Source organism: Prinia subflava, chromosome 15, assembly GCF_021018805.1.
Source record: "Prinia subflava isolate CZ2003 ecotype Zambia chromosome 15, Cam_Psub_1.2, whole genome shotgun sequence".
Lineage (NCBI taxonomy): Eukaryota > Metazoa > Chordata > Aves > Passeriformes > Cisticolidae > Prinia > Prinia subflava.
Window position 1 is genome coordinate 12,395,387 of NC_086261.1, and position 22,375 is coordinate 12,417,761.

The following is a 22,375-nucleotide window of genomic DNA, read 5'->3' on the forward strand; positions in this document are numbered from 1 at the left end:
CTTACTGCAAAAGCTCTCAAAAGAAAATAATTTGGAAACAAGCATTCTCAGGTATCTGCTTGGATGATTCATCCTTTCCCATAAATATTGCAAGAACCAAACTTGACCACTAGAACAAACTAAGGTTTGAGTATTAATATACAAAAAAGTATAGCAAGAGAATAGACATATAACCACTTTTGTTGCTTTGTTTGGAATCAAACCATAGGTTAGCCAAGGATTTTATTTCTGCTATATAACCAAGACAAGAGTTTCAGTTAGCTATCAGAAGGAAGCTGGCAGATAAGTCTTCCTTTTGCAACATAAGGTTTGTTTGCTGCAATTCCTGTTTCTAAAGTTGCATGCAAGATGATGATGTGCTTCTGAAAACGTCTCTACATTTTAAATAGATGCGTGAGGTGGAAACCCAAGAAAAGGTCTCACACTGAATTCATTCTGAATTCTTTTTAATATTTTTCTTCACTAAAATAATACTGATTAAACTATAAGAGTCTAGGGAATTATTATCTAGAAAAGATGATTATCAGAACTGTAAAGATTCCACCATATCACTACCATGACTTGTGAAGAATTTAAACAACAGCATGAAAATATAAAGGTTATAACAAAGAGCATGTGATTTATTTTAGAATTAGGCAGAGCACTTAGAACAAAGATCAATTAGGCTGATCTGCAGAACAAGTCACATCTTCTGGACTACAAAAGCAGTAAAAATACAAGATAGAAAAACTCAAATTGTGCTCAGCTCTACACCTAGGCCTAAAAGAAACAGTCCTAAGTGGCAAATATGATGTCATGAACATCACTTCCATAAGATAGAAAATGTATGTTTTTAATTATAAGTGTATATCCCTAAAAAAAACAAAATGCAAACTCTGCTAAAGATTCCAAGAAACAGAAGGGAATTGTAGCATGGCAGTAGAAGTACAGGAAAAGACAAAGACTAAGACAACAAGAGCTAGTTCAGCTTCAATAAATCATTGATAATAATCATCATCACTCAATAATCATCCTTCAGCATGAAATACTTCACAAGGACTGTTGATATTGACCTTAGATTTATTTCTAGTAGGACACTATAACAGCCTCTTTACCTTTATCATACAGTCCAATTAGTTGTCTAGGAAGGGAAAGAAGTTTTACATCAGTCACCTTCAGCACAGTCACAGAGCAGAAAAGAATCAGTGTCAGAAACACTGAAATAAGTAGTTAAGACTTATCAGATTTCTGTCATCCTGTGTTAATCGTTATCCACGTGTGTAAGATTAAAATATGCTACAATATCACAAATGTAACTTTTTGGTTTCATTTTGCTTTGAGGCAATAAATGGATGAAACACATATCAACAAATTCTTGACTTGGTAAGCCAATTCAAAAACTACAGTAACTTCCAAAAGAGATGGCATGTGGTCAAAGCTATCCATATCCTTCAGGATCATGGTTCTTTTTAACTGGTCCCAGTTTAATCTCATAATTCCCAAGTTATTACTTCACTGTAGTTATGTTGCTATCTTGGTCCCTTGATAAAATACCTAATTGTAAAATTTCACAGGAAACGTAATACTAAAATGTTTTGCAACTGAATTACAGAGAAAAAAATCTGTACATATTGAGTCCTTTTTTCTTCACTCATTTTCCGATTACACTTACTTAATAAACTAATAAATATAGCTACTGAACACTAGTCCAAGAAAAAAGAAAAGAAATATCCTTGTAGCAGCAATGTGATGTTACCAACTTTAAGGAGAAATATTCTACTACTTTCTATTTTGCTCTGTCCTTAATAATCCTCTTCACATAAACCATCAAGATCTGTAATTCCCCATAATAATGCTCCAAATATTATAAAAGGAAAGAAATCAAAAGAATCCATGTCTGTGACATCATTGTTTATGGTATCAATCCTAATTTCCTATTTGCTAGGTATTATTTTGCATTTGTGCTTGTATCTTGTTTCCATTTTTCTATCAAATTTTCCATCAGTAAGATTTAACTAGCAGTGATTTTCCAGGCTTCCAATAACAATTTTATTTTCAAATTGCTTCTCTTGCTATACTAAAACAAATAGCTGCTATTGTCCTACAGTCTTCATTTGCCTCTTACTTATTCTGTGCAGCAACAAAGCAGATATTTCTTTTATTATTTATAATTTCTGGAAATTGTTGCCTTTACATATTTTTGTTCATAGCAAAATATGTACATTATTACCTAAGTGAATATCAAGTTCTAAAAGACTCCTATTACAATATATTTTAAGAAACTGCTGAGTTTATATAGCAAAAAATACATATAAAAGTCCACAGATAAATGAAAGTTTCTCTCCCCCATTTTTGCCTTGTCTTATATACACAGTAAAAAATTCCCTTTTCTGATTTAGATTTTCAATAGTATAATTTAAGAGTCCAAGCTTCAGCAACTATCCAGGCACAGATTTTATAAGCTGCTTTTCTCTCAAATGTTTTTACTCAGGGCATTCCAATTACTGAAGTCACTAGAAATACTAGTGCACAATAAACACAGGTTTGTATCCAAAATATTGAAGCTGAAAAGGTAGGAAATGTTCCAACATGAAGGGTTTCTGGAACATGAGGAAAACAATTCCCAGACACATCCAGCTTTTTATGTGCATCAATGAAATCTTCGTATGATGCACTGACGCATTTCAATTTTTTTACATCAGTTTTTCACAGAGCTCCAATTTTGAAACAGAACTATGACTTGAAGGTATAATGAGAGCTAGTTCCATATAAACACCATGAGCACAGGCTAGTGTGTATTCTATTGTAATTAAGACCAGTGATTCAATACCTATTGCTACTGGCCAGGTATCATAGCAACCTTGTGTCACTGAATACTGCTGGAAAACTGTTCAGCACTAGCAAGACCATGCTTCAGGAAAATCTACAATGGCACTACAGATTGTCAACATCTGTGGGGGTTGTTACTGGGAGAACAACAAAGAAACCTGCTTTAAAAAAACCCTGTACTTAGAAAATTGACAGAGATACCACAATAGCACTACAAAAAGAAAAACAAAAACACAAAGAGGAAGGAAAGGACATTTTTTGTTATTAGTTACGCAACTTATGCACCCACATCCTAACATCTATCCCTATAAACAGAGTTGCAATAATGCTGCATCATCACACTGTTTATGTATATCCACAATGCACTGTCTTCTCTTTCTAACTAAAGACAAGCATCTTTCACCACCAACATTAATCTGAAAATAAAACAGCCTCACTTCCAAAATAATATTTAAACTTTCACAAATGAACTCTAGATAGTCTTGTATAAATCTGCAAAAAAAAAAACTAAAAAAAAAAAAAAACCAGGTTACTATGAACAAGAACCCAATATTGATTTTTCTGCGGTGCAGTAAAGCATCTCCATTCTATTTGGCTGCTGTCAAAGCCACTCTTTAACAGCTGGAGTCAAATTGCACTATTTACAGCAAGAGCCCTTGTCAAGTGGACCATAAGTATTCTAACAATACACTATTCAAATGGCACTTTGCCACACAAATTGCTGACTTGATGAATACCCTATGTCAATGACTAAGGCCAATATAAAAGTTTCATTTTTATGAGAGGTTTTACATTCACATATTAAGTAAAGCTTTCTTGAAGAACTATTAAGCTATATATTTTGGGTCTTTTGACATTAAAAATAATTAAAATCTGTTTAAATATATCAAGGGGATTTGACAACATTAATATGGATCTTGTGTTAACTGCATTTGTCACAGTCATCTGTTATTGGTACTCCCACTGGCACGTGCAGCACAATAAAAGAATTAAAATGGTCAAAACACCATGAAATCAAAACATTCTGCTTTTGTATCCATGATTTACATGATGGCAAAAGTTTTAAAAGAAAGCCTTTGAATCTGGACTACTATGTGACGATACTTATCTTTTTTTAGGACGGAGGAAAGAGAGACCATTATTTTGAAAACATTCTCATCTTAAATAAAAATATGAATGGTAAAACAGCATAATAATGGCAATAAATGCTGAAGTTTACCTGCAATCTTCATGTGGATCACTCATTGTACAAAAGGATCACTCGCAATTAGAGTACCAACAGGACAGAATAGCTACCCACTCATTTTCCCTGTCACATAAATCTTTTGAAATTGAGTTCTTTAATATATGCTAACATTGATGATGGGGTTTTTTGATAGAAAAGTTATTAACAATTTAGTATGTTGTTAAATTTCTAATACACAATTTGCCCAAGAAGGAAACTGATAATTAAATTCTCACTCTATATTAAAATCCTCTGATAATCTGAAAGTTTTGTGATAGTTTTATGTGTGTAGTAATTGTATATTTAATTAACAGCGCTTGGAATGTTGAAGTCTGGTAACCACAGTCCCCTCACTAATTACATGGGATCTGAATTTTCAGACTATTTCAAGATGCTAAAATGAAGTGATGCAAAAGAGTCAATAGAACACTTTTCTAAAAAACTAAAAAAAAAGTTTTCTGCACAAAACTTAAGAAAAACAGCAGACTTCATAACAAGCCTTCAATTCAGCAATAAGAGAACAGTGCTAAAAAAGCTGCAGAGTTCCACACTCCTTTTGTACAGCACTGGGCTTCCCCAATAGCATTAAGGGGACCTCCATTGTTACGTTTGTCCCAGGTTCAGATACACCAAATGCATTTAGGCTCCAGCATCTCCCACACCAATCCACAGACCCCTCTCCAATGCAGATGCAAGTGGGAAGAAGCTCAGTGTACTGGATGACACAGGTTTGATGAACGAAAAGTGCTTTCCCAAGTACAGAACTTAATTTACTATGAATTTAGACAAACCTAACAGGTCTGTAGTGACAAAAAAAATGTGAAACTAAAAAAATATTTGGAAGAAAAAGTCTGAGACATCAATAGTATACTTAATAAGTTTGCATTTGGACAAGATAACTAATCAACAATATTTAAACATGAAAATAGGTTATTATTTTGAGAAATCAGAGCAGACAAGATGTGTATTAGATCAAAAAAAGCACTACTAATTATCACATTTCCACAGTTTACTGTTGTGATATTTCTCCCAATTTAAGATCACAATAATTCCCAAAGCATTTTAAATTCCACACTTTAAAGTTTACTAAAAACTCTTCTCCTCTATTTCACAATCAGCACATTTGCTTTCCTCCCTCCCTGTCAAATCCATGCAATTTTCAATTTAATGGACGTACCTAAAACTACTTACCAAACAACTACCAAAACTTTTTTCTTTTGTTCCTATTTAAGACAGCAAGAAGAAACTATTCCTTTTAACAAACTAACAGGGAGATCAGATTCTGTGTCAATGGCCAACTAGTGCACCATCTGCCCCACAACATGCTCAGCAGGATTACGCGCTAATAAGACTTTTCAGAAAATGGGATCAAAAAGAACTTTAGAAATCAGACTAAGGTTAGTAAAAGGTCAAAGAAAACTATTAAGAGTTAAACTACTATCATTAGAAACTCAATGTTGTACATAAATTTGAAGATACAATGAAGAAAAGACAAAATTCAAGAGTGAGGATTTGGATCAAGCTGTACCTTATCAGCTTTGAAATACCTGCTACTTCATTTCCTATAATTAATAAAGCCAGAATAAAGGCCAGAGACCATTCTGAAGGTTGTTTCTACGTGTGATTGAGGGAAAGCATTTTTCTTTCTCAATACTTGTGGTAAAATACCTTCTGTGTACATTGAGGGTTGAGGAATAGCAGACTGACTTCCCCTGTTTATTGCAGAGAACAGAATTCCCAAAAATCATTAATTAAAAAGTGGTAAGCAAGAACAAACATTAAAGCCCTATTCTTAAGATACACTCTCATCAAGAGTTTTGTGGATATATTACCTCCAGATGCATAAACAGGGTTTAAGAAAATAGGTTTGTACCATTTCTTTCCTACATGAGAAAGGCAATAGCCATCTAATTGAATTTGAGATTGTTTTAAATTAGAGAGAGTTATAAAAATCAGGCTTAAAAACTATTTTCTTTCAAAATATTTACTATATTAATTTTTAAATATCTATGAATAACTGACAAAACTATAGATAACTAGGTCACAAGAAAATAGAGTGACTATTGCATTTTCAATCTTACTTCTCATGATTTGATGTCTCTGTACTCATTTTCTCAGTTTTAAGAGCACATTAACACTACTTTAAGCATATTATTTCCTTCTATTACTTAGTCAAAGCAAAAAGAAAGAGCACATCCTCTCCATCAGTCAGAATTAGTTGGTTTAATGATTTTGGTAGAAAAGTATTTCTAGATAAAGCTAAATACAAATCTCTCCCTGGCCAAATCTTTCCTGAAGATGGTAACACCTATTTTGCAGCCCAATACCTCACAAGAACATCACCATCATCTTTTTAACCAATAAGGTGCCAAATTTAATCATTGTAATAAAAACATAAGGCACTTGCAGTCTATTCTGTAATGATGGTAACAGAAAACACACACCCAATAAAAACTGTCCCTGAATGACAAGAGGGATCTGTGGTCTTATTAGAAAAGCAACAAAGAGCATCGGATCATGATGTGCTTGTTCTCAAGACACATTTGAATGAGTGTAAGGTGCATTCAATTGTTCAAAGGGTGCTACTGACAAGTGCAGTCAAAAGCTAAAGGCATGAGGAAAGAGGATCTAAGTACAGGTAATAAGGTCTGAGAAAATCCTTTTGAGATTATCTACTAATGACCTTGCATAAGGCCCTCTGACAATTTTCCTCACTTGTCCATGAAATGGGGTTGAAGGCATAAAAACTGAGCCAGTCAGAAGAGCCTTTATAACCTTAAAACCAAGCCACCATCCTCCTCACACATCAGTGGGTGAAAGGGTAAGGACTGGAATAACAACTGATTGCTCTGGAGAAATGCTCTACTTTTGACTCTTACCTTATCTGGAGACTTCTCTGCATGAGCAAGATTAGGGCCTATGCCATGCTTATACAAGCTGGAGTGTTTGTATCCAGAATTCTTGCTTCGTTTTGACTCCTGAGGTATAGGAAATATGGTGTCTGTCACTAAGTATTCTGAATCTTCAATAGCACTAAGAATTGCTCTTGCTGTTTCACCAGTTTCATGTCGTTCCAGTGTGCCTAGAGAAATACAACAGAAGTTGTGACTTTTTCAAGGAGCTAGACTATCACATCTCTACGTAAGTATCGTAGTATTCATACAGTACACTATATGTGAGCGAACAAATTACAAAATATTTGTAGATGAGGAAAATAACTCCGCTTTTTAAAATTAAAAAGTTATTCTCCATTATTTCTATTAAAAAATAAAGCTTAATTTCTAAAGAAATCACTGCAGCAAATAACTTTGTTTCAGACCACAAGCAGCTCGACATTTTATACATGTGGGTGAGATGCAGTTTTTCAAAGGGAGCCAAGGATATTCACAAAAATATCACTGGCCCTAACTGTTCAAAACAGTAATTTCTCCTCACAAAGCCCTCCCAGAGCTTCTATATCATTAACAGTGTAAACAACAACACATTTATGTAATATTTTAGTGCTGTCCTCTAGTGTTCTGGATTACAAATAGCAAGAGAAAGCTCAATTTTTTCATTCCATTCCTAAAAATTGTCAAATGTAAAGAAGGATTATGCATGAATATACAAGTAGCTTAGTCATCTGGGAAACAAATGTGATGTTTCAGAGACTATTTCATTGCTTGTGTGGCTCTCTGGAATCTAAATCCTTTAGATGTTATGCCCAGTTATATTACTTGAGTGAAACTTTCATCTAGTAATAATTTTACTAATACTATTTTAATTATAACTAACATTAACGATATCAAAACTGAGCATAAATGTATTTGAAATGCACTACTATTATATACTACACATTTCCTATAGGAATTAAAAGAAATTGATGAAATAGCATGTTTCCTATAAATATCAGAGATAAAATACATCTGAAGGGTTTTTCAAGTATTAAATATCAGCTATAACATGAAATGGTTTTCCCTTAAGTTTGAATTCTTTCTACCCTCAAGTAATAAAACATGAATTTTCCCTTTCACTGCTACAAGAAAAAAATGTGTAACATTGAAGTTCTATCAGTAACACCTGCTAAAAATATTGGACTGGGATTGAGGGATCTCATACAATAAGTGTTTGTGTGTATATGTGTGTATAAAATCTCTTTATCTGAAATTATTTTCCCGAAACTCATCCATTTTTGTTCACTGCAGTATCACCTCTACTACTCATATGACAAAGCCTTTGAATTCAGAGCAGAAGGAAATAGGGCACCTGATTTTTTTTTCCCCTCATAAAAATCAGCTGAACACCACAGATTACTGTAATATTACAATGGAAGAAGTAAGAATCAGCCAGCCCCAGTTGTTTTTAATGTGCCATTTTCTCAATTCCTCCCCAGGACTTGCAGCCAGTGCCAGGGACCATTACAGAACAGGATGGTTACTGAAAGGAAAGTAAGTTGCCCAAAAGGTCTTCATAGTTAGTCTACAAAGCTCCCAGCACGGACACATTTCAGTATTTCAGGAACACAAAAACGATGTTTATAGATGTCTGCTGTACAGTTCACGCTGGACATGAGCAAATATTCTTAAAAGTACTACAGCATTTGCAAAGTGACGAAGCTTGGAAATCATACAGTCATTCAGTTAATGTTATTTTGGCTTCTTCATGTATGTAAAACAGCCTTTCAAGCTATAAACAGGCCACAGAACTACGTGGATTATTCAGAGCAAAATCTGAACAAAATTCAAAGAAATCATGGCTCTCCTACTTTTAAATGGAGGGGCCAAAGCTTTCTCTATGACCTTCTGTGGCAAGCCCACTACACCATGAATATTTGTATGCGTGTATATGCATACATATATCCAACCTTGTTTTCTGTAACACTTTTTTCAGTGAAATTCACTGAGTCCTCAAGACTATCATAATACCCCTGTGAAATTACCAGGTATTATGTTCCTTTTAAAAGAAATTACAATAAATTTTTAATAAATCCAAGACTTTTGGGGGCATGGTACTACATTTCAAAGACTTGATCATGCATAGTCTTTGGTATTAGACAGAACTTCCAAACATGTCTTGGTAGCTCCAGATGCATATGAGAGCCTCAGCAGCAGTCACCTCTCAGAGTCAGATCATTCTGTAAGAAAATCCAGTGCGTACACAAGAGAATATAATTTAGTTAAGTCTATCCTACTACAGACTTGTGTTATCTTCCATATATCAGTTTTTCTCTGGCAACAGCTTCAGAGCCAATTTTTCAACTTCTGGTTGAAGATAAAAATTATAGTTGACAGAAAAAGAAACATCCAGAAGGGGTAAAAGGTACAGAAAATGTGACAGCAGAATTTAACCTTGGAAGGCAAAGGCCTGAATGGAATATACAGATATTGTCAATGTACATGCAAGCAAATTCATTTTTTATACATTTAACGCACATACCTTATTTTAAACAACTGACAGATATGCTTCTATAGATTATAGACTTAACAGATGCAAAGTAAGAAACCACCAAAGGGTTGTTGGGTTACTGAACATTTCTGCTGCTAAAAAACTCTTCTCTAAGAGCTGTTCTGCATCAGGACAATGCCACTGCAAGCATGCCATTTTTTGAGTAATTTGGAGAAGAGAGAATTAACATCAACTGAAAAAGCCCTTCTGAGTTCGCACTAAGCAAGAAACAGGACTTTGTTTCTCATACAGAAAAGTTATAATTGTACTGGGTTTGTTTTTTTTTTAATCTTTTTAAAGCACATTTATAGATAGGAACAATGATTAGCAAATGCCCTGGACAACCAGCTTATTTTCTTAGTAACAGAATATTATGACACCCTAAAATCAATTTGAAAAACTCCTGTTACATCTTTAAAACACTTATATATCACTCATAGCAGGTATCTCAAATCCCTTTTAAGTAGGATGTTCCAGAAGATGTCTATTTTCTTTAAAAAAACCCATCGTTTCTTGCATATACTACCCAATCCTGTTTCCTGTTATGAATATCTGCATGTCCAGGTTTGTGTGTACAGCTGGAGCTGCAATAAAATGGCACTAAGTGCATAGAGAAATGTGTGATCATGAAAGTATTACAAAGTATTTATATCATATGAGTAACTTTACTCTTCTGAAGAGCCCAAAACACTCATTTACAGAGCAAATAGTTGGCAGACAACTATTGTTACAAATAAAGTAAGAAACCTATATTCTGTGATGCCTGAATACATCTGAGAAACAAACAGGGATGATGAGGGGAAAGGATTTAGAAATCTGTATATATGACAGAGTTTCTGACCACTGCAGTCAAAATAATACTGGGGCAGGGTGGTTATTGTTCATAAGCTGTTATTTGTTAGGAATTTGCTGTCTCTGATTTTAAGGGAAAATATTAATAAAGACTAAGAAAAGACAAAGCTTATACATGAGAGTACAAGAAAGAGGACAGAAATTAAATTCACTCTCAGACCTGAAGCATTTAAATATGAATATGCCCCAAGGATTTTGACTGAGGAGCATAAAACAACAATGGATGAACAGGAAGAGACAGGGGTGTCTACACAGAAGCAGCACCACTGCTATCACCCCCTACTATACATACAAAATACAGGAAAAGAGTGTCTTTATCTCTCTAAAGCTGTGACCATGGCAACCAAGTCTCAGGAACAGTCAAGAGTGGAGTATTTCACTCTCCTGGGCAGCTCTGGACCACCAGATGCGACTGGCTAGAGACTGCTACAACATCTTATTCTTCCTGTGGACCAAGTACTACAAATTGTGTCTCTTGGTGTTCGTGCTGTCCACACAGCTCTCTGGGTTCTGCATACTGAAGGGTGCATTTTTACTGGAGAGGTCACGCTTATTTTCCTGCCTCAAGACGAGGCATTCACTGCCATCACATGACCTGTCATATCATCAGGCTCCAGTGCTTTCTGTTTGCTGTCACAGCCAGAGTATCGAAAATCCCCAATATTGCAGTGCTGCTGTGACCTAGTAACTCAGATGACTCTTACAGCATAACTGCTCTGTGAATGAGAAATTATTTCAGAATTGATTTTATTTAAAAACAGCATGTGGTCAAGAACAAATCCTTCTCTTTACTAGCAGTCAAAACAGAAAACTCACCTTTCAGAACAAGTATTGTCTGTAACATTATTTGGTTTATTTTCTGTTAAGATTTTTTTCCATAAATACCTATTGCACCTGAAAAAAACCCTCCCAACACACTTTATTCTACAATAGTAGAATAAGGCTTACCGAAATTTTATGTTCCTTGCTACAAAAATGCTTGAATTTTACAATTTTACCATCTTGCCCCAAGACAACTGTCAAGCATGTTGCTTGAAAAATTTCTCCTTATTGCTAGTGCTACCACTTCAATAGCAATTGGCCCAAAACAGGTGGAACAAACATTGCATTAAGAATACATATTCCAACCAATACCAAGACAAAAGTAAATGCCATCTAGCAAATAGAAATGAGATAGATTACACATAATCCAGCCTACTAAAATAACCTAAAAATGTTTTTAGAAGTATTTTACTTTTTAAAGAGATGAAAAATAGAGATGCCCTGTGATGTGTCTTTGCAGACCCTCCTTACTCATTTTTGCATTTGGATGATTTCTGTCATGTCCAACTCAGTGTGCTATTGACATTCTTCAGAATACACACTTTCAGAAGAGCATTAGCAAACTACTGTCAGTACAGCTGGAAAAAGCAATGAAGAACAACAGAAAGTAAACTACTGAAATCTAAGTTATAACTGTGGTTTATATATGTGTATGCAAAAAGAGCAATTCCCCAACACAGCCAGTCCTTACCTCAGAATTTCTGATGCAGGCACAAGACCCCAAAAGAAAGGACACTCCCCTGTTCTCTCCCTGACTCCATCTAAACAATGCCAAACAGTAAAGGGCAATAATCCTTGGAATGAATTGTTAAGACACAATAAATGTGCTAAGCTGGGCTGAATGGAAGAAGTTACCAGCTCTGAAGTTGGAAGATATGCAAGCAGTTTCCATCTACTCCTTTATCACAACTGAGAGAGGGAAAGAGAATCTGTCCCTGAGTGTCTGGAATGAAACCCCTCCCTCCCCAGCATGCACTCTTCTGACTGCACCGGATCACAGCAGTTTGCTGTTACACTTCCTATATATACGTAGATATACATGTATAAAATCTTATTAATAATAAGAATGAAGATCAATTATCAACTGGAGAGAACAGATACATACAGCTAAATTCCATACATGTTCCACCAAGTATAGATAAACATACATGTGTGTATTCACCCACATGAATATAAAGATACACTCCTCTGTACTGGCAAGAGTCAGGTATCCTCAGCTTCTGCAAACTGGGCAAAAGATGACACTGCCTTTTTTTTTTTTTTTTTTTTTACCCTGAGACAGACTTTCCCAAGCTTCACTACCCTTTATTATTCTACATCAATAAGTATTTACTGAACGATGACTCAAATTTAGAGAGCTATGAAATATTCAAGTACAAGCTACACACTGACCCAAGGCTTACACATATAAAATATAACATGCAATAAAAAAAGAGGCAAAACATTAGTTAAGTTTTACCTTAAGACTTACAAATTGAAACAAACAAAAAAAAAAAGGCCCAAACCCAAATGCTAAGTTCCACAAGGCATATATATTAATTTTAAAATCTCATTTGGAGATTTGCAGATCTTTAGGCTATGCAAAATTCATTACAAAAGAAATATGAAGGTAGTAACTGCTATGACTTTGACCCTACACCATGGTCTCCAGCAGATGAAACACAACCACAGGATTTATCAGTTAGGCCACATTCACCCACTCAGATCTAATTCTGACCAATGACCTGAACAGAAAAAGAGAATGGAGAGACAGGAAAAATGAAAAAGATTAAAAGAGACTCTAAATCACTAAATTTTACAATGACAAAAAGCCTAATTATTCTTGCTTCTACAATTTTCTAGGGAAAAATTTTAGTAATGAACAAATTTACTTTGATAGAGTTCCAAATTTCAATAAAACTAAACAACTTATTTTCTCACAGCAACCTGATGAAATCTAAGCCTTAATTTTCTAAACAGTTTAATCCCTAATTTCTGTATGGGATGAGAAAAGTTGTCAGACATACTAAATAAAGATCTACTTAGGGAAAAAAAGGCAACAAAACAACCCAAATCCCTCCCCCTCACATTTTTCAACTCATGTGATCCTTGCTGTTTACTACAGGTTTAAAAGTCTCATTATTGGTATCAATTATAAAAATATTGGAGCATATACAACCACATAAAATCATCTTTAAACAGTATTTGAAAACCTTCCAGCATTTTTGACCATCAATATGATCAAAGGTTTGATCCATAAGATCACTGTCTGCAGAGTAATTTCATTTTCTCCATGGCAGGTTTGCTTCTGAAACAGCAAAGGTTTTATGCACATTTAAATTTATCCATGTGGCATTAACACAACAAGAACTATTTTCAAAGCATTTCTGAACTCTTCTCTATTTTTCATGAAGTTTTTTATGATCATACAGATGGATTTGACTAATGTTAGACACTGCATATTTTATTAGGGCTGACAAACTCATTAAAAAGGCTAGTTTACTTTATTGATACCTGTGTAGCTTTTAAATGCTTGAGGTAAAATTTTCTATGCTTGACAGCTATCTTAAGGTGGTATGATTTTTTTTTCTTTTTCAGCAGAAGTGTCTCAAGCTGTCCATTGTTCTTGTTAAAGTCATGAAACACAAGTGTTCCAGAAAAACATCCTGCCTTAAAGTGTGCACTCAAAGCTGAACATTCCCTCCTGCGAGCTGAACCTCCACGCTGACTGCTTGTTCCCACCACGGTGACAGCACTGCTTGAAGCTCTGCTGCTTTCCCTGCTTGCTCAAGCAAGAGAGGCCCTCTGAGACCAGTCCACATGGTGACAAACACAGCCAGGCTCATTACAGGGAATGGAAAGGATAAGTTGTTCACTTACCTGTACTGAAAAACCCAAGAAAAACCCATCAGTATCACCCTGATGCCACATTTGCAAAATCAGGTAGAAACAGCAAAGAAAATCTCTGAATTGAGGTAGCATGGACTTCTATACCTGCTACATCTCTGGTATACTCAATACATCAAAACATGGAGGGGTTAAAAATACATACCACCTAGAGTGTTTTCAGAATAATTCTATAAAAAACACTGTCCTTCTTAGGATTTCTGGTTTGTTTAAATGCAGACATTAGAAGCCAAAACAACTGTAATGCTTCTGCACATAAAATGAAAATGGCAGAGCTATTGTTACTAAGCACTCAGATACTGGGATAATAAACACATCAAAATACAAGAAAAAGTATTCTATTCAGAGAAGGATTCAGGTAGAGCACAAATAGGGACAGCAATACACAAACCATGCAGATAAAACAAAATACTGTATATTTATTCAGTTATTGTCTATTATTTATTGATGATTTTTGACCTTTTCTAGTAAGGATTGTAAGCAGAGTTAGTTTTGACAATTCAGGAGATCTGACATCAAAAATACTTTTTTGGCATATGTTTCAATTTTTGTTTTTATGGTGGAGCTAAGAGCATGTAAGAGAGTTCTGAAAATTTGCACTCCCTGAGGGAGTATGAAAAAACCACAATATAGCCAGTGTAAAGCTAATTATGTAGTATGATAACTGAACGATTGAAATTGAAGTTTTATGAAGTGATGTTATTCTGTCTTTAAACCCAAACTACACAGTAACATTAACAATAAAACAGAGCAAGGCTTGCAAGGCAAAAGAAAGTAACAGGAAATAAGTAAATTATTCATCCTGCAAGTATTATGAACTTCAGGGAATAAATTCACTTTCAACTCATACTAATTGAAAAACAATTTATCACTGATAAAAGAAGATTATTAAGTCTGAATAAGGAATATTGCTATTTAAAGTCCACCCATTCATTCCTCACTCTTAATACACACTGGATCTAAAGGTGGCTTGGTAGCTACGTTGCCATTTGCTATACACAGCAAGCAAAAATCCTTTGATCCTTTTATTACTATATCTTATTGTAATGATATTTAGCTTTCTAAAAAAGCAAAGATACCAACTGGTTAGGAAAATGTAAAAGCTATACTGATAACAGCTAATTTCCTTACTGAAGAGGATTTCAAGTGGTGGCTATTGGAAGAAATATTCTGTACTTTAATTAGAATAAAATTTGTTATTGATTTTAATATTTGTCTTCTAACACACAAGTTTGGAGCATATCCTGTACACATACTATATTAATATTCCAAATGTATGATTAGATCAATATTCATTGTCATGGAAAGATATTCCACTGTAATGGAAACTTGCTGTACCCATGTATTAAAATTTAGGTAAAATACATTAAACTACACAGATATTATTTCATGGCCTCTGTATTGTTTTCTACATCACTACCCACACATAGGTGCAATATAAACATTTAAACTTAGAATAATTTTACTTTGCTCTGTAAATCAAAGGAATAAAAGGATATAATTAAATTTATCTTATTCTAGACCTCTAACAGCAACAGGCAATAATTTTTTGCCTTTTCTTCTGCCTTTTTTTTAGACTTGTTTGCAGACAGTGAAGAAGAGATATAGAATTAAATTACACTTGAAGTCAACTATACTCGTGGTATTTAACATTTCAGCATAAACTATGCTGAAATCCTATTTATTTAGAATATAAGCAGACTATTGTACTCAAAATTTCCCAGAGATCATGTAAAATAAGGTTACCTTTGTAAATCACATGAAAAGAGAGTACAAGTTGTACAAGAAGTAGCACTGGTTTAGAGTTTAACCTAGGACACAAAGTTTCTTCATAAAGTGATGGCTGTGAAAGCCTCTTGAGACAAACATTTCTAGGTCCTTTGAAATGCTTTCTGTACAAGTGTGTCAACCTCTGTCACAGGAAACTGGACAATGAATTGTTATGCACAATGAAATCTTCCACCTGCTTTAGGGATCACCCCATTAATTGCCAGATACAAGAACCATTCTAGAGTCAAAGTGGTACTAGGTCTCTAAACTTTTCTAAAGTCACCTGTCAAATTCAACAGAATTATTGCTGACTCTACAAGAGTGTCAATACTGAAATCTTCATAGAAATTTCTTAATCCACAGCCTGAAATTATTATCAGACTGGCTGTTTTCCCAGCCATCCATTACCTTTTGCACAGGAACACTGTTCAGATTTGGTTTTTTAACGGCAGTCATACGTGAGTCTGACACAATACTCCACTGACTGTAACTTAGAGACAAAGCCCAACTCATGAAGCTAACTGCATAGCCAGAAGAAATACAAACACTTTTTGACTGTAGAAGCAATAAAAGCTATCTCATGTCCCTTTCCATAACGGAATTCAAGCACAAGGCTAGCACTCAGATTTTATCCTATTTAACTGAGTTAGAACATGTTCAGAGGTTACTGTGTAGGCAAGTGGCACTATGTGGGGTTGCCCATTCATTTGCCACCAGATGAAATCCTAATGAGAGGTGCTGTGCTCCTGCAGCGGTGCCTGGGTGATGCTGTGTACATCTGTCACACATCTGAACAATGCTTTTGTCTGCCTGAGTGCCACTGAAGTATCTACATAGCTCTTGATCTAGGTCAGGCCAATTTCAAGGATCAACGCCATGACCTCCTGTGTTCTGCTGCAATACAGATGTAATTCAACATTAAAGCAACTACAGTATATCCTACTAGGCTTCTGCAGGTATTGACCTTAGATGGCACCTTTTAGTCAGCAATGCATAACAGGAACAACAACAAAAAAAAGATTTGTTAATTGCTACTGTAGAGTGAATAACAGCATCTTTTTGTGTGTACCAGCTACTCTCAAAGAGGTGGTGATTGTGGCACTCATTCTTCCATGACACTCATAACAGAAGACACATTTTTAGCCATCTGCATCCTGTCTGAAATGTAATATGCATGAGCAGTAGTATCAATTTTACTTCCACTTTAATCTTGAATTAGGCAATGGTTTTATGAGTAAAGGAGGGACAGCTCAAATATACTGGTTTTTCCTATTTTGTCTAATGCAGGCAGTGTTGATAGTGTGTTGTAATAACCTGTAAACTAAATTGTGATCTTAGCGCTCAGCTAGTAAAACCGAGTTTTGATACAGTTTTATGATGCTGTGCATTTCAGTGGCTCTGGAATCAACTTACCTTCCTCCTCTCAAGACATACAGCTCTGAATTGCCTGGACATGCATATTGTAGTGTCTAATAACTGTTACAACCCCTAATATTTCTGTCTGTCCAAGCGCAAATAACTACATTTGTTACCCATATGAATCAGCATTACATAATGAAAATCACCTGGGAATCTACAGTTTAACCTGAAAACACTGAGCTTTAGTTTTGCTGACTACCCAATTGCAAGCTTTGCAATTATCTTCCACTATTAACTGATCATCAATTAAAATGAAAGATCTGAGATTAGGAATTCTTGGAAGAAAGCAGAACTGCATGCTCCAATTTGAGACAGTTTAGACTGAAAACAGTCTTTAGTAAGTTTGATTTTTATTTATAGCTCCCAGGAGCATTCTACTCAATTCATTGCCACATCAGCTCAACTTCTGATTATCAGGACTGGATTTAAGCTGTTCTATTTTACTAGTCGCATACCTTGAACCGGAAGAAAATTTTCTTTCTTTCTTGTTTATATAAACATTGAAACATCCGTTTCTCCAACTCATAAAATCAATGTGTTAGTATTTCTACTAATATTTTGGCCTTCTATAAGTTATGCTCCTATAACACCACATGACAGACAAACCTTCAGGAAAGTGAGGAAAACATCAAAACAAACAGGATGACCCCTTTGTGTTATTACCTGTTTCAATTTCCCAAATATAAACTGAATTGTCTTCACATCCAACAATTAGTACATTCTCAAGAGGGTCAAATTTTATCTTCTTCACAGGAAACAGATGCTTTCTGGCATGTAAGAGACATTGTCTCTTCTGAAGGTGTAGAATTGCTACTGAGTAGTCACTGCACACACAGCACACTATACTCTGGTCTTTCAGCTGCAAAACAGAAAACTCCAGTTTCAACACTGTAACCACATCCATAACCTCATAACCACACAATTTCAACAGGCCTAGTAAAAGTATTCCAGTGATTTCTCTCCCAGAACATACTTATTTTAGAAAATTATGTTTTATTTCAGCCAACATGTTCAACTCGTTTTCAGTAGGCTGGCTATACAATTCATTTCCTGACAGGAAAACATACCTTCATCTTCGGTTTTTCAGTATTTTAAATACAATAACTTCAATTCCATTTAGTAATAATATTTAGCATATCAAAGCAGTGATTATATAACCAAATATACAGTAGCAGTTGTCCTAGAAGTAGTAAAAAAATTACCTTAAACCAATCTGGTGTTCATGTGATATATAATTGTCAGGTTTAAAAACAAAAGCAAAGGCTAATGTATTTCTAACAAAAAAACTAAGTTACAAATTCATTTCATACTGTATGGATCTGATACTGCAAAGCCTTCCCTCCCTGCATGTAATTTTTGGTGACACACAGAGGAATTCTGCTACAGAACAATTCAGTTCTTTAAACAAGGCTGAAACCTCAGACAGGCAGGCATTAAATCCTACTCAGTTTTCAGAATAAAGATGAAAAGGAGCCTCAGAAATATCAAAAACTGTGTTATCACAAACCATTTCTTCTACTACTTAATTTTGGCATGTAAGTGAGCTCTCAGTCATTCATAAGTATAAAGTCTTTTCCCCTTTCTAAGAGGAAAGATGGAAATCCCAGCCCCACGGAATAAAATGTTCAAAAGTTACATAGAACATTCAAGTACAGTAAATTTTCACTGAAATTTAACTTCAAAATTCAATTAATTAGAACACAACTTTAAATTGTTCTAAATATCATAAAATGCAAAAACATACACACAAAGCACCAAAAAGATAGGTCAGGAAGCAAAATTAAGTATATATATTTTGGACCAACAGAGGAGATTTAATACTGTGTTCAAGCTCCTAGCCTTACTGAGTATGTTCTTTACATTTCAGGAGGAAGAGTTCATCAGATTGAGATGTAAGTTGATAATCATGATATTAAAAATGGTAAATAGAATGTTAAGAGCTTCAATTGAATATGTCACAAATGCAAGAACTCAACTCCCTGCAATTAAAAGCAACTTCCAAAGACAACAATTAAGTGAAGGTAAATTCATCATAAAGTGGTGTGGACTAAAGTATTGCCAGATAGTCTTCCCTTTTATTTTCCCTTGTATGTAAATATATACACAGATAGGTATACAGAGATATAATTTTTTTTGAGATATCATTAATTATACTTTTACTTACTCTGTAGTGTTCTGGGGATCGCAAGAGCTCTGTCACTGCTCCAGACTGCAGATTAAACTGGTGTAGGATGCCTCCAGTAAATATATCCCAGCAGATCACAACAGAATCCTGACCCCCTGACAACAGCCAGCTTGGATCAAATCTTACTGATGTGTCGTGTGGATAAAGCAGGCAAGTGACTCTGCTACTGTGACCATTCAGAACCTTGTAAGGTAGATTATCTGAAACAAGACGGTACAGAAATTATTTTTTGCTCTTTAAGAATAGGAGTTCCATACTTTACAGCACATTTCAGGATAAATATAACCAACTTTTACCTGGGATTAAAGAATTTTGGACTTGTTCCTAAAAGTGAGAACAAAGGTCTGCTTAACTACTGAGATGTACCCTTTATGTTCCCTTCCGTGGAATGACCTTCTAGAGAGCAAATAAAGAAAACTGCCAATATAGTGACACACCACATATCTCACTTCTAGGAGATATCCAATTCCACAGCCATTCCCAGATTCTTACTACTGGAAAGCACCGTGGTTGTACTAAGCTGTGATCCAATAGATCAGCTATGGAAGGAGAAAGATCTTCATTATCTTCCATTTTTCTCATTCTATTCCTGACCGCCAGCCCTACTTTTCGGAGAATTTTTACAGGGATCACTGGAAGGGATGCCAGAAATATTAAGTCTTCTGTGCTTGACCAAGATGAATCTGAACAAATTGTTAAAACTTACCTTTAAGAAAAGATATGTTTTCTAAAAGTCTTGCTCTTGCAGTTTTTAAACCTAATGTTACAAAAATTTTCCCATTTTCACATCCACATACAAGCTTATCAAGACCAGGTATGTACACAGATGAACTGACAACTGCACTTCCAAATCCATCTTCAGATCCACAAAGTTGATCAATAATGCCCTCTGACATGGAGTGATGTTTATCAAAATTATCCTGAAGAGTCCACATGGTTGTAATTGGGATCTCTAAAGGGTGGGGCAAAAGAGGATTTTTTTTGTTTATGCAAAACAAAATATAAAAAGTCAAACTAAACAAAATACATTTTTTCATCTCTTGATCACTTCCCTTAACATACCCTTTCTGCAGTCTAGGGTTGGAGAGTCAGCAATTGCTACTCCTCCTAACTATAGGTAATAATCACACAATGAATAAATGAGCATCACTTTCTAGCATAAAATGTCTTTTATGAGAATTTTGATTTTCATGAAAATTGACCCCAAGACATAATAAAAAAGATGGTAACAAGGTGCCAAAAGTGCCAAACCTTTTGGAGAACCATCAAACATTGACACAGGAACATCAGGAATATGCCACAGAGTGATCCGTCCTGAAGCTTCACCAGAAAAAAGAACCTTGTAGAAAGGCTCCTTTCTTTCATTCATGAAGCCCATGACAAAAGGAAGACTCTGTGAAAAAGAATAGTACTTCAGTATTCTGAAAGAAAACTGATAAAATAATGTAACACTTAATTGTAAATAAGAAAGGGTTTTTTCATCAAAAGCTGTAAAAATACAAAAACCTCAGCTGATTCTTTATCTGCCACTAAATCCAGCTCAGATCAAGTCTACTCTGCCAGGTACAAATCTCTCAAGCATCACCTCTGCTTTGCAAGTATCCTTGGCTAAATCTACATCCTAAATGAAAAAGCAGACTGGGAGTTCTCCCCAGGTTTATAGTTTCCCCAGCATAAGGACCAAGGTCAGGCTGAAAAAACAATGCAGTGAAATACTGACAATATTTGCATCAAAACAAATTTAGTCAAGCTTCAGTCATCACAGCTTACATGACTACAAATAACAAAAGGTAAGAATTAAGGTTTTACACAGGTAATAGTTTGTAACACCATCATTCAGTCAGGAGGTGGTGGAGCATTTCCAAAGAGCAGTGAAGCTGCTGAAGGGTGTGCAGCACAATTCTGATGAGGAGCAACTGGGGGAGCTGGGGCTGTTTACTCTAGAAATAAAGACTCAGGAGAAAGCCTGTCACTCTCTACCTCATATTTTGGATGCACTTATTTACAACACTGAAGTTTGAGAGTCAGTTCCAAAATAATTAATTGTCCTGTAAAATGGTTCAGTTTATAGTCTCAGAATGGAGTTCAAAACAGATCATCACACAGGTGATCTGGCTGTCTCACAAACCATTCAGGCAGTAAGCCAAATACTGAAACAGAAATATTTAAAAAGAGCAGGTCATTATTTTTTAAAAAGCATATGTTTGGGGGGAATTATATGTGAACTTTGTATCACCACTGTAACCCCATTATTTGCTAAGCTATGTGTTTTGGCTATTTCTTTTCCCTCACCTTTCCTGACCTTTTGGCATCCTTCAGCAGTTATCCTATCTGATTTTTAGATCACAGCATTTGGGGAAAAGCTGAATGGCTTATGCTTTTTCCTTTCAACAGAACATTACATCTGTCAGGCTTCACAGGATTATACAACAAACATGCTTTCTAAGGGCCTACATTTGTCAACAGAAAGAAAGAACGCTAGAAAACCTCACATATATATAAATTTAACAGTGTTTCTAGTCAGCTACAAATAAAAATAAGTTTCTGTTGCATATCTTCAGAAACTGCATAACAACCTGCTTGAGCTGTCACACAAACACTCAAACTAATGCAATTTCAGGCAGGAATTAAATCCACATCTTCCAACAATTACAACTTCATTAACAGCATTACCAATCAGACTTAGCAAAACAGCCAGAACCAAAGCCACACAAAATAATCTGTTCTATTTGTTCTGGTTCATTTTTTGCCCAAGTAAGAAGGCCTACCACATATCTTTCCTGCCCCCCATTCCCCAGCTTCCTAGTTGTAACAAATGTTCTACTTTTCAAATCAACTGGTTTCCTTATTTATTTCTTTGTGGTGACACAAAGCACTACATAAAGAGGGAAGATGTAGGTTTTCCAACACGGCTGGGTCCATTTGAGATACCTCTTTACACAGTAACTTCCAGTTTGAAATTGGTGTGACGTACTGTGCTGAAT

At 35.2% G+C, this 22,375-nt stretch overlaps 1 protein-coding gene across 5 annotated transcripts in view; it reads right to left on the bottom strand.

The window, feature by feature from the left end:
- The window catches only part of WDR72 (WD repeat domain 72), a 99,587-nt gene that overhangs the window by 58,046 nt on the left and 19,166 nt on the right, over nucleotides 1-22,375 (bottom strand). For all 5 annotated transcript variants that reach the window (XM_063412540.1, XM_063412539.1, XM_063412541.1 and 2 more), the window contains 5 exons: nucleotides 20,643-20,784; nucleotides 20,098-20,343; nucleotides 19,371-19,591; nucleotides 17,870-18,065; nucleotides 6,913-7,115 (listed from right to left, as the gene is read on the bottom strand). In XM_063412540.1, coding sequence (XP_063268610.1) covers nucleotides 6,913-7,115; nucleotides 17,870-18,065; nucleotides 19,371-19,591; nucleotides 20,098-20,343; nucleotides 20,643-20,784 — 1,008 coding nt within the window. The remainder of the gene's footprint in view (nucleotides 1-6,912; nucleotides 7,116-17,869; nucleotides 18,066-19,370; nucleotides 19,592-20,097; nucleotides 20,344-20,642; nucleotides 20,785-22,375) is intronic.